This window comes from Rhincodon typus, chromosome 40 (assembly GCF_021869965.1).
Source record: "Rhincodon typus isolate 14 chromosome 40, sRhiTyp1.1, whole genome shotgun sequence".
NCBI classification, from domain to species: Eukaryota; Metazoa; Chordata; class Chondrichthyes; order Orectolobiformes; family Rhincodontidae; genus Rhincodon; species Rhincodon typus.
The window spans coordinates 11183672-11203163 of NC_063371.1; the positions used below are offsets into that span (position 1 = coordinate 11183672).

Consider the following 19492-nt stretch of genomic DNA (forward strand, 5'->3'; position numbering starts at 1 on the left):
CAGAGAACGCTGTGTGCAAATTCACATCCAAATTATTGGGACTCAGCCAGATTTGAAGTCACATGTGGGCCAACCAGGTAAGGATGGCACACCTCCTTCCCGACAGGACATTAGTGAATTAGATGGATTATATAATAGTTGACAATGGTTACATGATCGCCATTAGGCCAGCTGTCTGTTACAGATTTTTATTGAATTCATGTGTCACCATCTGCCAGAGTCGGGTTCAAACCCATGTCTCTTAAAATAAAAGGCAGTTAGAAAGATCTTAACTCAAACAGCAAAACAATGTTTCAAACTGTTCTCTAATACTGCCTATGTACAGATATTCAATTCCAGAGAAATTTTACTCCCCTCTCAATACTTGAATTTTTTAACTGACTCCTCCCACTTTGTTTTCCATAGACTGTAGAAGCAGTTTGGCCTGAACATTTTTTAGTTCTAACAACTTGAAGATTTCTATCCAAACCTTCTTGGCTTGGTCCATTCACAGCAGCATTTCAGCTTCTTGACTGGTTGCCCTGAACCAAAACTTGATTCCCCTACTTGGAGAAACTTTTCTCCCTTCTGGACTGAACACTCTGTATTCAGAACTGAGACCTTGAACCATCTGCTTTGAAGTCTAAACTGAACAAATGGCTTCCTGGTCTGTTGCAAACTCAGCAGTATCAACATTCCATCCATTAACAAAACAGGGTTCTCATGCCTGCTTGCAATTGATGCATTTGGGTCACTGTTCCAAACCATTTTCTGACCTGTTTTTGGAAAAAAAACCTTCCATCTAACTGACCTGATTCATCTTGCTTCATTTTAAATCCAAACTGACTGACATTTTGCTTGGGACAGAGAGAACAAGGTGAGGAGAACAAAGTGAAATAAAGTTGGTGCTTTCTGTTTCTGGGCTGTTGTGATTTATTTTATATTGGCTTGTTTTTCAAGAATAATCTCTTTACCCTGTCTGAAAGGCAATTGTTCTTGATGGTTAGTGTCAAGGATATGTGAATAAACATATCAAAACATAAAAATTAAACCTGCCTCTCAGCATGCTGCAGTTTTTTAGCTGAATGGTCAAGTACAGTTGTGCTGTCTTTGTATTGAAGCTGCAGAAATTTTAGTACGAAACAGTTTACTGACAGTGATTTTCTTTTTTCAGGATTTATGCTCGAACCAGATCCAGACAAGAGACCTGACATTTACCAGGTGTCATACTTTGCATTTAAACAAATTGGGAAGGAGTGCCCCGTCCAGAATGTCGGTGTAAGTCCAGAAATAATAAGGCTTTGTCAAGCTAGGATCGAGGTGAAGAATGTCACATACACTCTGTGACTTAGTCACACAAATAGAAAGACTGATGGTGTTTTGAGTGCAATTTGTTTCAGCTCCTGTGTACTGAGATAGAGAACCGTATACAGGTGTACATGTGTTCATGTGACAGTTTCCTGATGTTTTGCATCAAAGGCATGTGTGAAGAGAGCATTTCTGAATAAAGCAAGACTATCAGAAGAAACTGAATACTCACAGTCAAAAAGCCAATTAATGATTGTGCATGAGTGACTTGTCTTTAACATATCCTTGATACTAAACCACATTACTGTATAAATTAGAGTGCGCTCTGCCAAAGTGTCTTAGGATTATCTGAAAGCTTGACAAGCCTACTTGGAAAATGTGCAAAACAATTTAAGCTGGTATTAAGTGCCGGAAAGATCTGTGGTTCTTTAATGGATTCATTAAACCAAATTCATCTGTTGTGCATTCGCATTGAACAATTTTCTGTCACTGAGCTATCTGAGTCTTGACACAGCCAGCATCATCAGATCTGTGATATGACTTCTGAGAATAGAAAGTATAAGAGGTTGTGAAACATAGGAAAACAGAAACTGCGAGAGAAACTCAGCAGGTCTGGCAACAATCTGTGGAGAGGAAACAGGTAACGTTTCGAATCCAGTGACCCTTCTTCAGAACTGGTTACTGGACTCAAAACGTGAACTCTGTCTTCTCTCCACAGGTGCTGCCAGACTTGCTGTGCATCTCCAGGAATTTCTGTTTTTACATGTTTCAGTTAGCCAGCATCCGCAATTGTTTGTTTTATTTTGGTGTGACAAGTTGTGTTGAGTCTGTGATGGCTGAGCTGAGGAGAAATAATGTGCATCAGCCTGGGTTTTGCAGTTGATGTAATAATAGCTTTGTTTTACAGAACTCTCCCATTCCAGCCAAGCTTGTTGAGCCAGTTAAAGCCAGTGAAGCTGCAGCTAAGAAGACACAGCCCAAGGCAAGGTTAGCACTTTCATATATCGGCTTGCCTGTAATTAGGCAAAGGAGTATTTGCCTGGAATCACTCCAATGACTATGAAAAAACAGCATCAAGTCTTGGATTTTATATGGTGCTTTTTGGGAAGGGGAAATCTTTTGAATCCAGGGAGTGCAAATGCAAAATTGCCAAGTCTTTTGGGTTTCAGTCAGGTTCACCTTGTTTTTTTTTGCTCAATGCAATTTGATTTGCTTCTGGCTTAAAGGACTTACTGTGCATTACAGACTTGGCTAACTTCTATGTATCAGTCTGGACAAGGAGATCTGTGTTGGGTGTTCTATTGGATCAACACTTCATTTCCACCTGGATTTTTCCCAATGGAGAGAGCCATTTATACAATGCCCTAATTCACCTCCCAAGTGGCTCACAGACTGTTAATTATCTTGGAATACAGTGACTGTTGCACAGACAAATCCCCAAGTCATTCAGCTACGAGTTAGTTATTTTTAATCCAAGTGGGGAACGTTGGAAACATTTCCTTGTTCAGAAGAGCGCGAGTGTGTGGAATTTGCCAGAGGCACAGGAGTCCATTTAAAAAATATCTAAATAATCAGATGTTGGACAAAGGAATAGTCAGTTGTGCTTGTAAAGTTGGTGGTGGAGACGATGGATGTTGTGCCGATGAAGTCGGCTGCTTTGTCTTAGGTGGTGAGAGTTGTTGGAACTGCACTCACCTGGGCAAGTGGGGAGTGTTTCATTGCACTTCTGACTTGTTTTGGACAGGATTTGAGGAGTCAGGAGATGACTTACTCGCTGCATGATTTGGAGACTCTGACCTGCTCCTCTAGCCTTTAAATGGTTCGTTCAGTTCGTAATCACTCCCTCCACCACTGACGCTCAGTAGCAGCAGTGTGTACCATCTACAAGATGCACTGCAGAAATTCACCGAAGATCCTTCATCAGCATCTTCCAAACCCAAGACCTCTTCCACCCAGAAGGACAAGGCCAGCAGATAAATGAGAACAGAACCTGCTGCAAGTTTTCGTCCAAGCCACACGTCATCCTGACTTGGAAATCTATTGCTGTTCCTTCAATTTTGTTGGTTGAAATCCTGGGATTCCTTCCCTAATGGCATTGTGGATCTACCAACACACACTGACTGCAGTGAACAATGTTTGCTACCAACTTTTCAGTGTGAACTAGGGATGGGCAATAAATGCTGGTCGAGCTAGCATGAATGATTAATAAAAAATGTACTGGTGAAGCTAAGTCATGAATCCTTTTGCTATTGTGCATCCATGTTGTGACTGAATCTGTTCCCTTTGCTGCCGCTCCCAGTGCTCCTGTCGCTGGTTGCTGAATAAAACCTGTACTTTCTGGTTCCTTTCCTCCTGTAGTCGTTGGAGGAGCCACTCATTTGGTGCCTGACCAGCAGGAGAGGGAGAGTGTCTGTTTGGATTTGGTTTTATTCACTTACAGGATGAGGGTGTCGCTGGCTATGCCAGTATTTATTGCCCATCCCTAATTGCCCAGAGGACATTTATGAGTCAACCACATTGCTGAGGATCTGGAGTCACATATCGGCCAGACCAGCTAAGGATGGCAATTATCCTTCCACACAGGACGTAAATGAACCAGATGGATTTTTCCCTGACAAACGACAAAGGTTTCATGGTCATCATTAAACTCTTATTTCCATATCATTATTGAATTCAAATTCCACCTTCTGCCATCCAGGATTTGAACCCAATCTCCAGAGCATCAGCTGATTTTCTGGATCAATACTCTGACGATAATACCACAAGGCCATTTCCTCCCTACAGCAGACAAGCTTTGCTTGAACACAGATTGCAAGTGACAAATGGAAATCAATCTCACTAAATTTTAGGCAGTTTGGTTTGGTTGCAGGCTAGGCACTTTGAAGGGAGCACCACAGATAAACCAGTATAACAAAAGGATAAATGGATTCCTTGGTTTTGAGCCCCTCAACCCTGAATTCGAAAACAAGGTGATACTGTATTTGTACAAAATCAGTGTGGTGCAGACATACAAGTCATTAGTTTGTTCTCAGTTCTGACCCAGTGGAAATTAGACATGAGAAGCTACAAAAAAGGTATAGTGCTGATTCACCAGGGTGTTAACAGCAAGAAGGCTTTTTGAGTGCAAAAGACTTTCTCATATGAACTGAAGATGTTGAAGTGAGATGTTAGGAACATGTGGCCTGTTTTTTTGGATCTTAAAGAATTGTAATTATGTAAATAGAGATCGATTTTTGTTTATACTAATTACTGAGATTGTAACCACATGGCACGAAATGATGGTTAAGAACCGTTCTCTGTATAACGTCCTGAGCCCTCTGCCACATTTTGAAGCAACATCTGTCTGTGAACCTTTTTAATAGGAATCAGTTGCTTGAAAAATGGGAATATTGAAACTAACAAGGAATGAGAAGCACAATGGGGTTTTAGACCAGATTGTTCCTGTTGTGATATCAGTCCAGTTCAGAGATAAAAAGTGGTCTGGTGTCATCTAATCAACTGAACTTCTCCTTTTCCAAGACTGCGGAGTCAAAACAAAAGACTGTGGAAGAGGGGGAGAGATAGTTGCATGTAATAATGTGATGTGTTGTGGTGTCCTTCCCATAAATGAACACTTGTCCTCATTTCTCAGGCTTACAGACCCAACTCCACCGACTGAGACCTCAATAGCTCCTCGCCAAAGGCCGAAAGCTGGACAGGCTCCAGCCAACCCAGGCATGCTGCCCATCCAGCCTTCTCTGACCCCACGGAAGAGGCCATCTACCCAGGCAGTCGTACCGCCAGCAGGTCAGAGACTATTTGTCATTGTTTTTGGCAGCATGTACCTATTTGCCACTTGCTATTTGTCTCATTAGCCTTGAACAATCATGTTCAATGCAGCAATTCTGCTTCTTCAATATGTTTGACTTTCAAATAGAAACGTAACACAGAGACACCGATTAATTTGATAAAAGGCTTATTTTTGATGCGAGCAATGTTCAGAATGTTCAAAGATGTCGTCACTTGATATCCAATTGCTAAACCTTCCATGTTTTGGAGCCCATTTATCAATGAAGAGAATTGTCAATTTTCTGGTTGCACTCGGACATTCCTTAATCTGAGTCTTTGCAGGTGAGAAAGTCAGGAGCACAAAATCTCCTCCACTCAAGCCGACATGACTTGGCTTATCTCTCACTGTGAAACTAGGCTGGAGTTTAGGCAGAGTCCAGAGCTATTTTATCTATCAACATCCTTGTGGGATCACTGGATAAAGAAGACCATTCACTTCATGATAGCTCTCCAGGAAGTCTTAGTAGTTTCCCCATTTATTAAATAGTTCCAGAGGTTTCTCCCGATTACTGCAACAAGAAATTCATTTTCTTTGTTGCGTGAACAACCTTCTGATATCTGTCCTCCATGTATCTTTCACTAGTTTGAGTCTGATTCCTTGAATAAAGTCTGACAATTTCGTTTGAAATCATTTTCCTGATGCCTTTTCTTCATGCTATCTTGTACGTTTTTTAAAAGATCACACCATGTCTCCTCCTTTGAGGGCAAAAATGAAAATGCGGTGAAACAACTGCACAGAGGCCAGTATCCTGTCACCAAGTCACCCTTTATTTACTAGTGCACAGTACACTGGCTATGGCCAGCCAGCTCGGAGTCAGTCCTCAACTGAGGAGATTCTAATGTCCTGGTTATATTGGTCAGCCAAGGCTTTCCTGAAGGGCCCAGATTAACAACCCCATCAAGAACCTCGTAGTCAACGAGGACTACCTGGTTCCAGTCACTTCGTGCAGATTTATCCTTTCTCTTCATTTGCTGATGATATCTTAATGAATAATCAACATAGTAGCATCTCTCTGCACTTTTGTCTGTTGCTCAACTGTTTGCCTCATATCTCGCTGTCTTGAACTGGATGCAGCAAAACTATAGTCTGGTCTGGCCCCTACGCAGTTTGATTGTGACTACCACTGACTTGTGCTCTACTGCTTAGACGAAGCAGTTCAGACTTCTTTCTGCTTTATTTCTTGCTTTTCTGTGTTAGATAGACAAGTTGAAGATCGCATTTGCTAGGATTCTTGGGTTTCTTTTGTCCGAAGTTGCTGCAATACCATCAGTAGGGTTTTTTGTTTCTGCTGCTGTTGTTTTGCTGTATCTATTTTCTGTCATTTATTTTGCAATTCCCCAGCCACTTCATCATTATCTCCTTCTCATCAGTATCATCTGCAAATTTGGACATCTTGTGTATTTCTGAAAATGGATTGCTGAAGTAATCTGGAGTATAGATCCCAATTCTCATCCCTCAGCATTTTATCTCCCCAACAACTTACCCATTCCCAAAAGTTGTTTGGAAACTGCACCTTCTTGAGCTTGATCAGATTCTTCTGTGTCTTACAGCGCCACATTTTAATGCTACCCACCACCCAATTGGGATGTTAACACGACGACAAACCTCCCCTCCTTCATTTCCAATTGAGCCATGAGCCATACACCGGCCCCTAACATCTCATTTGAAAGGCTGCACCACATTCTCAGTCCTGGCTTTGAAATTCTGAAACTGGATTTTGTGTTGGAATCTTTGGTGAGATGCTGCAACCCACAACCTTATGAGTCAGACGAAAATGTTGTCCACTGAGTCGTGAATAAACTCCAGTTTCGCTTATGTCAGTTGTAGCTCTTCACGTTCCTTCTGAATGTTGCTTTAATTCAACTGTAAGACTTCATCTCTGCAAGCAATTATTTGGAGGTAGTAATCATTTAGGATATTAATTATCTCAAGGCTATCCTGTGTGCCCTAAGTTTTTCTTCCATTCTTAAACGTGCTTTCTCTTTTTTTCTGCTTTCCCTCCCTTTTGTGCCTCCATGGTGTTGCCCGTCTGTGCCTAATCTTCTCCAGTCCACAACTCTGTGGAATATCTGCTGTCTTCCATTTCTGTCCCCCTGATTTTAATGACTCTACTGTGCTGACTGTCCCTTCAGAAGTGTTGGTCCATGTTCGGGATTTGCAATCTAAATCTGTCGACATCTTTGTTTCTCTCTGCTCTGTGAATGAGTGCCTTTCAGATGTACAACTTCAGTCAAGCTGTTCCTGTCACATTTCTGTCCTCTCACCAGAGTCTCTGCCATTGTTTAACTGTTGACAGCAGAGGGGAATGACTGGTTCTTGCTGCAGCTCTAGTTTGCAGCAAGGAAGTAAAGTGCTGACCTTGTTTGGATGGTATTCTTGACATTGGAGCACTTAAAGCTCTCTGCTTGGCTCTTGTGTCAGAAAAGAAGGTGCCTGCATTGATAACACAGCAACAATGCAGCTCTGTGCCACCTGAATATTTAAAGTTCCACTACATTAATGGCCTAACATCTGGCTGAAGTATATGTTGGGTTCTGGAACAGCAACATTCTGAATGTATCTTCCAAATTACAGTTGTCACTCATGAGATATATCAAGTGCTCGTCTGAATAATGAAGACCAGAAGTGTTCATCTGTTGGTTTGGTTTCTCCGACAGTTTTGCTTCCTCTTCTAAAATAGGATTTGGACGACCATGTCTTTGTTGTTTTAGAACAACAAGTCATGTCTGAGTTGGATATTGTTTCTGCCTTATTCAATGTGTAAAGTTGCTTTGAATCTGGAGACAAAACCAGTTTTGATTGGGCCTTTGTCCAGCAATGTTTTTTCAAACCAGCCCAAAAAGTTGTGAAACGTGCACCCACTCAGAGATCCAAGGAACCTAGTGAGAAAATAAAACATTCTATGGTTTTCAACAATCACCAGTAAACTTCACTGAAGAAGGCAGATCTTGTCCATTGTACGGCTGTACATGTAGCTGCTCTGAGGGTCTACAAATGGCAACTAATGTCCGGTCCTGGAATCGGGACAAACAGGAGTATTTCCCTGGAGGCCAATAACAGTAGAGAGTCATGGAGTCCCTACATTGTGGAAATAGGCCATTCGGCCCAACAAGTCCACACCATCCCTCCAAAAAACATCCCACCCAGACCCATTCCCCTACCCATGCAGCTCTTATGTCTAACCCACCTAACCTAAACATCCCTGGACACAACGGGTGATTTAGCATGGCCAATCCCCATACTCTGCACATCTTTGGACTGTGGGAGAAAACCAGAGCATCTGGAGTATACCCGCACAGACACTGGAAGAATGTGCAAATTCCACACAGACAGCCGCCCAAGGGTGGAATCGAACCTGGGTCCCTGGTGCTGTGAGGCAGCAGCGCTAACCACTGAGCTACCGTGCCATAAGCAAAGAAAAGAATATCCATCAACATTAAAAGTAAATCTTTACCTTAAACCCTTGAGCAGGTAAATAGCTTCGGGAGAAAATAATTTTGCAGGAATATAATTTGAGGTTCCTTAGTATGTCCACAATTTCAGTAAACAGTTCCTGTTTTAATGTTGTCCACATATCCTGGTGCTTTGCACATGTGGCTACTAATCCTCTGTATAGCTTCCTGCCACTTCCATCTGATAAGGTATTGTTCCCCATCATGCCTTAGTTATTTGGCAAAGATTCCTTAATGAAGTTGTGGGCTTCTAGTGAGACAAATTATTGATCATGTTTCACAGTTACATCTGGATATTTCTTTCATCTTGCCCTTATACTTTCAATCTCAAACCTTGACTGAAGGTTTTCTCTGCCTTTTGAGTGTTGTTTATCCTGGATTTCTCATGCCATTCATGTGATAAGGATCATTGCTGGAGTCATCAGTTGGGTGGTTCCAAAATTTCTCCTGCAATTAGCAATTCACATTCACACCCAGCAACGATGTTGCCATAAGTCTTTCCACACCTTCCTTTCAGCGATTTAACTATTCTTTGTCTTTTTGTTGACTATGCTGAGTACTCTCTTAATCCACATATCCCTTTCCCGCAAGCTTCGATGGAGTCTTTCTTGGTGAAAGCTTACATCATTCTTTATCTTTAAATGTTTTTAATGCATCCCATCTAATAAATATTCGTGTTTCTCAATCACACCTGCATTTCGTACCAGATATTGTCGCAAGCATTTAACAAATAGCAAATGGGAACAAGACAGATCCCACTGATTTCTAAGTCATTCCCCCAGACATCACTTATGTTATCAGTGTTAACTCTCATGAAACTTCTTCACGTTGACTAATCTACCTTTCAAACTGCCTTTCGAGCTGTTCCATTATGAACTACCACAATGACAGCCCCCATTCTGGTCGCCTACCCCACTTTCCAGGCAGTACTGTTCCCTGGACTCCAAAATTGCGCACAGTAGTCTCACGGGCAAAACCCCAGCTCTTGACCAATAGCTCACTTCATCGTATTGAAACTAATCCTAAGATTTTCCCTGAGCTGTAATATTGCTCAGTTGTGTCAAGCTAACACTGGTGAGCTTTTCAAACCCCACTGTGAGCTCTAATGAATTATTAGTAGTACACAGAATTCATTTGAGCTCTTTGCGGTTCCTCAGACTTGTTTGAGCCCTGACCCAACACTGAGCTGTCTGCTCATTCTTAGAACCTCTTCTGAAGTTGTATAGTACTGAGCCATCCAACTGCTCATGTCTTGTCATGGCATCCCCACACAGAACAAGTGTTGTCACCTGCCTTCCCAGCAGTACAGTCACTCGGAGTAGGGCTTCTTCCTCTGTCTCCATCTCACATCCTCACTCACTGCCTGGGACCTTTGCACTCCTCTTCACTGATGCTTGAATTCTTGTGAGTGGCCGATTGAAAATCTTGCAATAATTGAGCATAGCCACTGAGCAACTCTTGGGACTGAGTTTGAATGTTAGAATTTGCACATTGTTGGCTTCACCAGTATCGTTGGATGCAACAGGAAGCAGACGTCATCACAGGCTAACTTGTGTTTGAAATCCCTCAGTCCTTTATTAGATTGTGGGGTGACCCCATTGTATTTTGCTACCCTCTGTGATTGAAGCATTCGCAGGAGGGTATTCCATGTCCTGCTGCTGATGGGCAAGGCAAGGATCTGACTTGCTGCAGCTGCACCTCTGAGGGAGCTCACAAATTTCCTGGTGAATTGACCCGTTCAGCTCGTCATTGGACCATTCCTCGCTGTCAGACACAGAGTGACTTTGCACGAGATCTGGATGCAAGCTGTTGGTCCACACTGTTTGCACTCGAAAGGTGCTGGAAGTGAAGGAGGCAGACTGTGCGCAAAGAGCAGAGGAGCAACAGTGCTGGGTTCAACAGCCATGTCCTCCCAAGAGTTTATTTCCTGTTGGGAAATAACAGTGTTATTTTGAAGAAATTACTTCAATGAAGAGTGTACTGAGGCCACTTGACTAACAGTAACATTCGTTCCGACAGTGTGTATGTCTCTTTGAAGCAGCAAAGTTCAAAACCGTGCAATGTAGTCAGCATTTCCAGAACTAAGTTGACTTCTTTCTTGCTATCAAAATATATTTACCTCACTAAACATATTATTGGCATGTAATGTTATTAAAGTGAACTGTCAAAAACAATTTGGCTCTTTTAACTTGTCACCCATGGTTTTAGCTTCACAGTTCATTGTGTTAAAGATACTGGGATAATTGACTGCTTAGTTTTCTACTTAGGTTCCAGCAATTTCCTTCGAAGCCCAGTCCTTGTTGATTGATGTATGTATCCTTCGATTATAGTATACCAGAATGACACCTGATGGCTGGTCTTGCATTCTGCTATTGTTTGTTACTTTGGTGTATTTTAATTAACAGTGAGGACAGCAAAGTACGATTTTCAGATGCCTCGTGCACTCACAATGTCTCGTGGCCTGATTTTTAAAAATCACTTGCTGAAATGATGCTCACACTACTCTTCCCCCAGTTTTAGTTTCCACTCTATTTTGCCTTGTCTGTTTTAGAGTTATCGAGATGTACAGCATGGAAACGAACCTTCAGCCCAACTCGTCCATGCCAACCAGATATTCTACATTAATCTAGTCCTATTTGCCAGCATATGACCCATATCCCTGTAAATCCTTCTCATCCAGATGCCATTTAAATGTTGTAATTGTACCAGCCTCCACCACCTCCTCTGGCAGCTCATTGCCTACATGTACCACTGTCTGCATGAAAAAGTTGCCCTTCAGGTCCCTTTTAAATTTTTCCCCTCTTGGACTCCCCTACCCTGGAAAAAAGACTTTGGCTAGTCACCTTATCTATGCCCCTCATGATATTATAAACCACTATAAGGTTACCCCTCAGTCGTCTACACTCCATGGAAAAAAAGTCCCAGCTTATCCAGCCTCTCCTTATCAATCAAACTCTCCAGTCTCAGTAACATTCTTGTAAATCTCTTCTGCACCCTTTCCAGTTTTCCATCCTTTCTATAGTGGGGTGACCAGAATTGGACTCAATACTCCAAATGAGGCCTTACTAATGTTTTGTACAGCCATAACATAACATCCCAACTCCTGTACTCATTGCTCTGACTAATGAAAGCAAGCATGCCAAATGCCTTCTTCACCATCTTGTCTACCTGTGATGTCACTTTCGAGGAACTGTGTTCCTGCCCCCCTTGTTCCTTCTTTCTTGCATTAAAATGAAAATGTGTTATTCTTTGTATTTCATTGTAATTGTAATTTCATTGCTGACAAGTACCCCAAAACTTTGAATGTTGATGAGCTCTCTCAGTCTCCCCGTTCCTTTTCCAGTTTTTAAAACTTGGAGCCGCCTGTTAGCCATCCAATTTATCTCGCGTCACCTGTCCCCCATTATCATGTTGATAGGAGCACAAAGCATTGTCGACTTAATGACAGTGCAGGCCCTAACCCCACCATCCTCTCGCACCAGCTGCTGCTATATCTCCTCTGGATTTGGGTGCATTCCTGAAAATTCATTTCCACTCTTATGCATTTGTGTTAGTTACTGAGCTGTCTTGGCTTGTGCAGACTGTGCTCTGCAGCTTTGTTGAATTGGTGTCCGCTGACTCACTGTCTCCGGAATAGCAAATAATGCAGCACTTTGATGCAAAGAAGAAGCAGCAGGCCACATCATCCTTCAGTTGTCAGGGAATGGGACATCAGTCATCAGTTTGTTCAGATGCTTGTTCTTTGGCTCTGCTCCCTCTCCAGAAGCAATCTCTGTCTGAGTGGCATTCATCCAAGAAGGATACTTACAGTCTAGGACAAGTCCATTCAATTCATGGTGTTGCTGGTAGCCATCTAATTCCTTCTTGCACCTCTATCTTATCCCCATAAACTGGGACTAAGTCCTGTTCAAGATCATCTCTACTTGTCTTTTCGAAGTTCCCACTGAATCTGCTTGCGCTACTCATGCAGGCTGTACTTCCCAGATCTTAGCAATCCTGTGTGTGCAGTAATTTCTTTCCACCTCCCCTCTAGATTTTTGCCCTTTGCTTGAAGTCTCTAGTCTCTTATTTGTGAAGTCCTTTCTAGAAGGATGAGTTTTTTACTGCTTGCTTCATCAATAATTATGAATAGCTCTTTTAGAACCTGCTATAAACATTTTCCAAACTTGCATCATGATCGTAGGAGGTTTGATTTGCACCCTTCCACCCTGATCTGCCATTCAGTATAATCAACTCAGTTCTCTGTTCCTGCTTTCTCCCTATAGCCTAGGCTCCCTTGAGCCCCAAGAGCAATATCTCTCTCCTTCTTGAAAACATTGAATGATTTAGCTTTGGTTGCTTCCTGTGACTGGGAATTCCACAGGAGCACCACTCGCTGAGTGAAGAACTTTCTCCTTACCTCAGTACTAAATGCCTTATCCCATGTTGTTAGACTGTGACCCCTTGTCATTGGGATTCCCATGTCATTGCGAGCAGCCTTCCTGCATTTACCCTGTCTAGTTCTATTAGAATTTCATAGATTTCCACAAGCACCCCTCTCATTCTTCCAGATTCCTGTGTATATAGCCCTAACTGCTTCAGTTTCTTTTCATATGTCTATCCTGGGAACCAGTCTGGTTTGACACAGTTACCTGTTTGAGATGTGTTTTTGAAATAGGACTTTAGCCACAATGAAGATTGGAATTCAACTTGTTTGAGGATGTGCCATTGCTGTGTACAGCTTTGACTCCCAACCTTTCCCTGTGTTTGTCTCTAGGTGTTGTTCTCGGCAGCAGTCACAACACCCAGCCACCAGGCCTGCAGCAGCCTCAGCAACAACCAAGGCCTCAGTTGCAACAGCCGCAATTGGTGCTGCAGCCGAAGCAGCCCCAGGCAGCAGCAGTGCAGCAGAAGCAGGTGCATGCTCCACCTCAGCCACAAGCAGCAGGGCAGCCTCCACCTGCCCCACAACAAGCAGCTGTACAACCGCAACTCTTCGTGCAGCAGCAACAGCAGCAGATGATGGCTCAGCAGGTGAGTGTTACCTGCGCAAGTCCGCAGTAAATTAACTTTATGTTCATGCTTGAATGATGAACTTTGAGAGCACGATTGTCGTCTTTGTTCTGCACTCTCTTCCTTGGTTAAACTTTACACCTGCAGAGGTAAGGGTGGTGCAAACGCACAACCTTTTACACTGCCTTTGATGCCTCTTCCCACGTCACCAGCAGCTATGTGGAAACCATGCTGAAAATTGACTGGATCCCAACAAATCTGATCACTGTAACCGAGACAGTGATTAGACTGAGCCTATAATCCTCCACTGTTAAAAAAGAACGATGGCTGATTGCATTGAAACATGTGGAATTTTTAAAGGACGTAGCAGGGTAATTCCTAAGAAAATTTTTGGCCTGTGCATGGGGAATCTGGAATATGGAACCTCGATCCCGGCGTCAGGGTCCGATAAAACTCAAAAACATGATGAATTGCTGGTGGAATTCTCTGCCTTGGAGGATTGTGGATGTTTGGTTGTTGAGATACCTTCGAGATCCAGATAGATAGATTTTTGGGAACATACAAACAAGGAATGAGAATAGGCCACTCAGCCCTTCGAGCCTGCTCCTCCATTCACCACCATCACGGCTGATCTGATTTTGACCTCAACTCTATCTTCCAGCATATCCATCATCCCCTTCGCAATCAAATATCTACCTGTCTTTGCTTTAAAAAATATTTAAAGATTCTGCATCCACTGGATGAGATGACCATGACTGAGTGAATGGTCAGGCAGGGTCAAGAAGGCACACAGCCAACCCTACTCCTAATTGTTACCTTGATCACCAAAACTCTCTGGTACCAATGCATAACACTGGTGAGAAAAAAAAACTCTTTAAAGAAGATAATCTTGGCTGCTGCTTTGTTTTAAAGGGTCATCTGTTGTTGTCCAGGTTTTATAGTAGGCTAGTCACTCTGAAACCATGCTGAGTCCTTGCTTTCAGTTCTGTTACACTAATCTCGCAGATCCTCCTGGAAGGCAAGAGTTGCCTGGGTGCGTCAGAAATGCTTGTTTTACAGACTCTGCTGCTGCAGAAATGCACAAGGGCTTCTGAGATCAAAGAATAAGAGAAACTTGCAGCATATTTTATCCTATACTGGCACTTCACAAGGGTAATTGCGCTTTGTTCCGCATCCTGTAAATTCCCCACCGTCTCTAGTATCTGTCTCATTCCCTTTTCAAATCATTTATGGAATCACCTTCCACAAAGGATCTGGTATGCACTGCACTGCGGGTTACCTCACAACCTTTAAAATATACTTGGATGCATACTTGAAATGACATAACCTTCAAGGCTATGGGTCTAGTGCTGGAAAGTGGGATTAGTGTATACTTATTACAGTTTTAGCAGCACAGATTCAGTGAGCTCTAGGGTCTTTTCTGTATTGTATGACTCTATGATCATTTCAGGTGCAGCGTTCCAGATTCCGACAACTTTCTTTAACTTTACTGACTCTGCCCCATAACTAAAGTCACTCACCCTGGTAATGTACTGTTCTGTATCCTCTTAAGGCCCTTTACGTCTTTGCTGTTACCTAGTTGAAGTGTAATCACTGGCTTAGAAAGTTCAAGTGTGATACCCACTTTGATATCTCACTCTTCTATTTACAGATCCAAGCAACCCACATAAATTTTAACCTTATCACTGTGGCCTGCCATCTTTAAAGATTTGTGTATTCGATCCCAAGTTCTCTCTGCTTATCTATACTTTTCAAAATCATGTCTTTTATTGTATGCTGCTCATTTATGTTAGTCCCTTCAAAGTGTATCACTTCACACGTGGAGGTTTTTGTATCATTCTTCCGTCCGTTTCCCTCTGTCTGTCACCCTGAAGCCTATAACTGTCAGCCTTGCCATGTTTCACTTGATCAGGTTTCATATCATCTGCACGTTTTGTATTGCTGCTTCCAACACCTTAATCGTGGTGATGTTTGCCAATTTTGAGGAGTATTGGACTGCAAATTGACCCTTGAGGAATCAGCTGGGCTAAAAAAAATGTACCACCTTCATCCTTCCATTCACTGACCAACTTTATTTCCATCTTATCACTTCCTGCTCAATTTGATAGATTTAGTTCTCATTTATGAGCGGCCTGTATGACACTTGCTGAAAGCCTTCCAAACATAAAATCTTCCCTACGGTGATCAGCTGTCTCTCTCACCTCCCCAGATAATTCAAACAATCTGAGAAGCAAATAAGACCAATCCACAGATCCATGTTTCACCACTGCACGGAGTCTGAGAAAGGGAAACGAGACACCTTGGCTGCTGGGAGAGACCAGCTCCTTGTGATGTGTGCAGCAAGCCTGGTACCTTCTGTACCGCACCTGCACCTAGGTTAGGAAGGGTTTCCAAGGTGAACTTTCCAAGTGTTGCACCAATGGCTGGGGAGGTCCTTTAATTTCTGTTAGCACCAGGCAGAATGCATTTCACCCATTGCTATTTTGACCTGCTGCGACCTCCTTACCTAATAGCTGGACTCGTACAAGTCTGTTTTGCAGCTTGCATGACAGTGTCTCTTGTTAACCTTTCATGAGTCAGATGCTTCACTCATGGCACTAATTCCTGGCTGGGGCATTGTGTCTGTGTGTGTGTATGTCTGTGTCAAGGTTTTATGAGTTGCAATTTCTATTTTAACTGAAGTTGCTTACAGTACTTATGTACAATCGTGGATGTTACTCTGAGTAAGTAAGCATGAATAATCTGTGCAATGAGATAACATTTTCCAGTTGCTTTAAAATCATTCGAAATATGCATATCACATTGATTTTTCTTCCATTTACTTACTTTATTTCAATTTTACTTATTCTTTAAAAATTGTAGCTTTACCCAGTGTCCAGGTGAGGACTTATGCCTAGTCCAGTCAGACCATGCTAAATGCTCTTCAGTGTTGAAATTTACAACCACATTGAAGTGGAGAGAACTGTGTAGTCATCCTTCACTATTCACTTTCTTTGTTCATGTTCAGAGTCATGAGTTAGTTTTGTCTTCAGTCTTTTGTTTCAGTTTATTGTTTGTGGAGTGTTCAAATATTACTGTTGATCTGTCAATTCTATTTTAGTGACCGTTCAATGCATATGCCAGTCCTGCACAGTACTATTGCATCAACTTATTTTTATATTTATAGCACGTAAATAGATTAGATTTGTTCTACATGCGTTATTGCTGGATTGGGACCATCTCTTTGGATCTGATCAGTTGCCTCTGTAGCAAATAGATTGGTTTCATCCATGTGACATCTTAGTTCAACAGGTGTGAACCTTGGGCAAATTAGGCACATGGTCCAGGCTGATAGCACTGTGCATTTTTAATTGAATTAACCTTTGGAGGAGATGTGTATACCAAGGCCGAGTACGCAAATAAAATTGTTGCTGTTTCCTTGATGGATCTGTGGCACTCGTTGGTTGCCTAGTTAATGTAGAGCTAGCTGCCACTCAGCATTGTATCCTTACTCTGAGTCAGAGGTCAGGGATTTACTTTGGCTTTGACCATCAAAATGCAGACTCACCCTCCAATGAGGGAGTGCTGCATTATCTGAGATGTCTTGTTTCAGGTGAGACAGTAAACGTTCTGGGGTCTGCCACAACCAGCAACTGAACTCAAACAACTGCACATATCTTGTAGCTGCAGAGTGTGTCAGATGTTGAGGATTCTGAGTTAAGTAACTCATCCCCTGATTCCCCATAGCTTGTTCACCATTTCCAAGGCATAAGTCAGGAGCGTGATGGAATACTTGCCTGATTGTGTGCAGCTCCAACAAATCAAAAAACTTGATACCATTCAAGACAAAGCAGCCTGCACAATTTGGCAGCCCATTTATCATCTTCAACATTGAGTCCCTATCCAACTCCCACAGTAGCAGCAGTGTGTACCATCTACAAAATGCAGTGCTGTGACTTAGCAAGGTTCCTCAGACAGCACCTTCCAAACCAGTATCATTGAGAAAGACAACGGCAGCAAACACAGAACACCCGCATCCGCAAGTTGCCATCCAGGCCACTCGCCAATTAGACTTGGAAATATACTGCTGTTACTTTAGCATCGCTGGGTTAAAATCATGGAAATTCCTCCCTAACAGCACTGTGCTACTCCACACAGACAGCAGTGGTTTAGGTCAGTCATTTACCACCATCATCTAAAGGGAACTTAGCTATGGGTGAGAGATGCTAGTTTATCCACTGATGCCCTCATTTTGACAGTTAATACATTACGAAAAAAGACATTCCGTCTATCATCTTGGATTGACAAAAGATCCTGCAGCACAATTATGAGTTGGAGCAAAACTGGTGTCCTGTTCAGTAATTACTGTTTGTTCAGGGCTCCTAGCTTGGATTATCTGCTCATAATGTGACTTCTATTTGTGGGAGCTGCCTGTGGCCGAAGTGACTCAACATGAGAAGCTTTTTATTTGCTGTAAAGTGTCCAGAGCCATCTAATGGCTGTGCACAGTGCCCCTCAAGCCGGTTTGAGATAATGGCTGATCTGTGACCTAACTTCATCTACCTGCCTTTGCCCCACATTTCTCAATATCTTTGCTTAACAAAAATTTTGTGATCTCAGATTTAAAATTCACAACTGGTGCAGCATCCATTGCCAAATAGATAGTTTGTCTTTTTGTTTTCATTCCAAATCTGTGACTACCTTGTAAGGAGCACTTCGATATTTGTTATTCTGTTGAGACATTCTGTAATTACAGCCAATTTCAGCTTGATCTACTTGCTGCTTAACTCTGCTTATCTTATCACTACCCCAATTTTCCATTGATGTTATGTGATACAACATGTGATATACAATGCAGAGACTGTGTATTTGTGTACTGCACTGTCATGCTTTGGGAAAAGTGCAAATCCAGTCATGCCAACATGGTTATTTCATGATTTTCATTTTCAACAATTTATTTTGTGTTTTACATCACTGTTCTTTTTTTGAAGATTTTATTTTTTCATTATTTGTGGGTCTGTTTTATTTGCATGTGTCTGTGCCAGTACCACGCCATGCAGCAAGCATTGCAACATCAGATGATGCAGAATTACTATCTCCAGCAACAGCAGCTTGCCACAGCCGTGCAGCAGATACAATACGTGAGCCAGCAAGCTGCTCCTGCCCAGCCACAGCTGACCTCAGCACTCCCACAGCATACACCATTACCTCCACAGCAGCAACATACTGCAGCACCACAAGCAGCCTCTCAGGAACAGGGAATGGTAAGAGTTTAACCCTTGGAGAAATTATGTTTCTCATCATTTTTCAAAGGGCCATCTTTCTTAAAGGGTAAAGCAATGAGAAAGAGTGACAATTGCGCCAAAAAGTGCTTCAATGTCAAACCCAGCGTTATCGTAGATTATGTACTATTTTGAGGTTTTGGATAAATATTTATCTCCAGACTGTAGGTTATCACCTGAAACCTAGTTTTACCCAAATCCCACCTTTACAATTTGCTGTTTTCTACAATGTACAATTTCATTCTGAGTTGCAGGGCATTGTTATCTACCACAGACTACTTAATGATATCCATCTACACCCAAACATAGGAATCTTAAATTCTGCTCCTGTTTGGAGGCATATCAAGAAAGGGTTTTGAAGTGATGCCTCAGCTTTGAAGGGGGAGGAAAAATTAGCTCCTTTCATCACCATCGTTTTTTTTATCCTTTACAAATTCATTAGCTTTGCCTTCACAACCAAATCCAGGCTGTCTGTTTCTATCTGCATCCTGAAAAACAGCAGGCCAGTTACCATCCCATGATCATGACATCAAATCATATTTGACCAAGTGTGACAGCAAGGAGCTCTGGCCAAATTGAAGTCAATGGGAGTTAGGCTTTGATAATAAATGCTGGCCTAGCCTGCAAGGCCACATTCTGTGGGTGAATGTAAAAAAAAATTACTGCACAAT

General features: G+C 42.3%; 1 protein-coding gene across 2 annotated transcripts in view; it reads left to right on the forward strand.

Moving 5' to 3' along the window:
* Nucleotides 1-19492, forward strand: part of aak1b (AP2 associated kinase 1b) — a 122425-nt gene that overhangs the window by 52876 nt on the left and 50057 nt on the right. For both annotated transcript variants that reach the window (XM_048618629.1, XM_048618631.1), the window contains exons 8-12: nucleotides 1154-1257; nucleotides 2195-2274; nucleotides 4919-5073; nucleotides 13325-13581; nucleotides 18585-18803. In XM_048618629.1, the coding sequence (XP_048474586.1) occupies nucleotides 1154-1257; nucleotides 2195-2274; nucleotides 4919-5073; nucleotides 13325-13581; nucleotides 18585-18803 (815 nt within the window). The remainder of the gene's footprint in view (nucleotides 1-1153; nucleotides 1258-2194; nucleotides 2275-4918; nucleotides 5074-13324; nucleotides 13582-18584; nucleotides 18804-19492) is intronic.